The 2768-nt window shown below is 41.8% G+C and overlaps 1 protein-coding gene across 1 annotated transcript; it reads right to left on the bottom strand.

Moving 5' to 3' along the window:
* Positions 1-1221: 1221 nt before the first annotated feature.
* On the bottom strand, positions 1222-2429 carry LOC131932799 (uncharacterized). Its single transcript, XM_059289712.1, has 2 exons — positions 1869-2429; positions 1222-1461 (listed from the first exon to the last, which is right to left on the bottom strand). Exons 1-2 carry the CDS (start codon positions 2427-2429, stop codon positions 1222-1224), a joined length of 801 nt encoding a protein of 266 aa, XP_059145695.1.
* Positions 2430-2768: the final 339 nt, after the last annotated feature.

The following is a 2768-nucleotide window of genomic DNA, read 5'->3' as shown; positions in this document are numbered from 1 at the left end:
ACGGGCTTGGGACCGTCACATAGGTGCGAGCCATGTGGCCTGATTAAAGATGGTTGGCCAGATGAGATTCGAACCCTCTCCCCTCTCAGTTTACACGGGCTTGGGACCGTCACATGGTAGGCAACCATGTGGCCTGATTAAAGATGGTTGGTCAACCGGGACCAAGGCCATTGGGTAGTGGGTTGGTTAGTAGTGTGTTAATGTGTTAGTGGGTTAGTGTGTTGGTTAGTTTGTTAGTGAGTTTGTTGCTCAGAGTGTTAGTGAGTTAGTTAAATGTGTTAGCTGGTGTTGTGTGTTGCTATGTTGGTAAGTGTGTAAGTAAGTGTGTCCAAAAGTGTGCTAATGAATTACTGTGTTGGTGAGTTAGAGTGTTAGTTTACTGGGTGTTCGTAAGTTAAGTGCTAACGTTTATTAAATGTTGACCGAGAATGAACATGTTGCAAGTAAACTTACATTTAAAAAAAAAAAGTACATTGTTAAAAAGCAAGTTGTTGTTTTGTAAAAGTTGTGTCCCAGGTACTCGAAAAACAAACAGCAGTAACTGACATGGTCAGAAGAAAAGATGCGTACAATATAGAAGTAAACAACGAAGAAATATTACAGACACATTATGTGAGCATCGATGTTTTGAGCAGAAACTCTACATAGACGGCAACTAAAGAATACTGTAGACAATACAGCTCTGACTGTAAACCTTTAAAAATTAATGAAAGATCGTAGCCAATTGACCTAAAATAAAATTTAAAGAATTTATTTTTCTCTTAATATTAAGCGAAGGATAAATTAGATAATTTAAAAGTAGTAAATAAAGTATAGAAAGATTGGAGAAAATTAGTTAATTAAGAAAAAAAAAATGATAGTGTAGCAGCGAGCCGGTGTAACTTTTTTTACGCTGGTTAATAATTTAGACAAGAGCTTTGCAAAAGAAAGAAGAGTAGTAACAAGAAAGTGTTCACAAAGCAGTTAATAATTAAACTGTCTAAAACAGATTTAGTGCTAAGACAAGAGAAATGTATGGTGAAATGTCTGTCCTAAAGACGGTGGAATCTGTAATTATAAAGTAAGAGATTAGGTGCCAAAATTAGTATTTTGTTATTTTTAACGAGTTAAAATACATTAAATTTGCGTTAGTAATTTAGTAATTTAACACAAAAAAAAAAATTGTTATAAAATAAAGACAGCATGCGTAAGAAAAACAGAGATTTCTAGAAACAAAAACAGTTACAGAAACTTGGCCCTTTCAGCCATTGAAGGGGCAGCACTCAGACTTTCTATCAATGCCAGAATGCCCCACCTGGCTTCAGGGTCGGGCTGCAGCAATTTCTCCAGGATCCCCTTGTGTGCCAGCATGGGGTCGGGCCAGGGGAAGGTCCGGGTGACCTCTAGGTAGTCCTCGGGCTCGGTGATGACTTGTTGAAACAAGATGGCGTAGTTGACGACACCAAAGGCGAACATGTCGATCTGGAGGAGAGAGAGACGACAGATGGTTTAAAAGATAAATTCAAATGTTATATAAGCTATTGTTAACAATTTGTTTCTACAATAGCAAAGTTGTGAGATGGTTTACGGACTATATACAAGTATCCTAAGTTTAACGTGTTGTTTACGATAGTGAAGTTGGGAGTTAGTGTAGGACTTAGTGTTGTGTGTAATGCCTGCTATAGCTACGTTAGGAGCTTGTTTAGGGCTTAATGTTGTGTGTGTTACCTTAATACTTAACGCCTACTATAGCTACGTTAGGAACTGATATAATGCCCTATGTGTACACGCTCTTACTTGTTTTCTACGTTAGAGAAAATAATTATTTATATAAATAGAAATTAAAGTAATTCGATATAGAATGCTTAAAAGAATATAAAAAGTCGTACCTTAAATCCATCATAAGATCCCTTAGGTTTAGCCAACATTTCAGGCGCCATGTATGGATAGGTCCCCTTCTTTTTGTGGACTATGGGGTTGTCAGGCTCGACAGCGCAGGACAGATCAAAGTCCGTGATGTAGACGCGCTGGTAGGCGTCCAGCAGGATGTTGTCCAGCTTGATGTCCCTGTGGGCGATGCCCTGGCCGTGCAGGTACTTGATGGCGCTGCACAGCTGCAGGAAGTAGTGGTCGAAGTGGCTGAGGTCGATCCTGCCCACCACGTTGGTCAGGGCGCCCCACTCGCAGAACGGCAAGACGATGACGCTGTGGGCGGGAAGTTTCATGGCGCACTCGATGGGGATGATGTTGGGATGCTGGAGCCTCTGTAGTAGGGAGAGCTCCGTCTTGAAGATCTCCAAAGACTCCGGGTCGTTCTCGTAGACCTTCAGCACCTTCTTGACAAAGTGGTTGCTTTCGTGACAGGCCAGGTAGACTTGGCTTCTGGTGTGTTTCAGGGTTTTGATCTTGATCAGACCGAAACCGTGGTACAAATCGAAGGTAGCAGACATTTTGACGTGTAGTTTTGGAATAAACCGGGCAATCTCATCAACGAATATCTCGAAAATGAAATGACCGGACTCTGTCCAGTGTAGTTTATATAGCAAGTGTTGCAACCTCCCTCCCCTCCCCCTCCCCCGCCCCCTCCATCTCATACTTTCGGACAATACCCTCGTTATCTCCTCCTTGTGTTTACATAACTTTTCAATGATGGGCGGGCTACAGGTGTCACGTCAGGTGGGACAGGTGAGACAAAGTTGCGTCCCTTGAATAGGTGTAAATGATTGTTTGTGTATCCTCGTCACGGGTGGGTGAACACGCCGCCGAGTCCACTTGTGTTTACCTAGGCT

Source organism: Physella acuta, unplaced genomic scaffold (genome assembly GCF_028476545.2).
Source record: "Physella acuta isolate Inbredline_101_S28 unplaced genomic scaffold, ASM2847654v3 ptg002285l, whole genome shotgun sequence".
In the NCBI taxonomy this organism is placed as follows: Eukaryota; Metazoa; Mollusca; class Gastropoda; family Physidae; genus Physella; species Physella acuta.
This window is presented reverse-complemented; position numbering and strand designations above follow the sequence as displayed.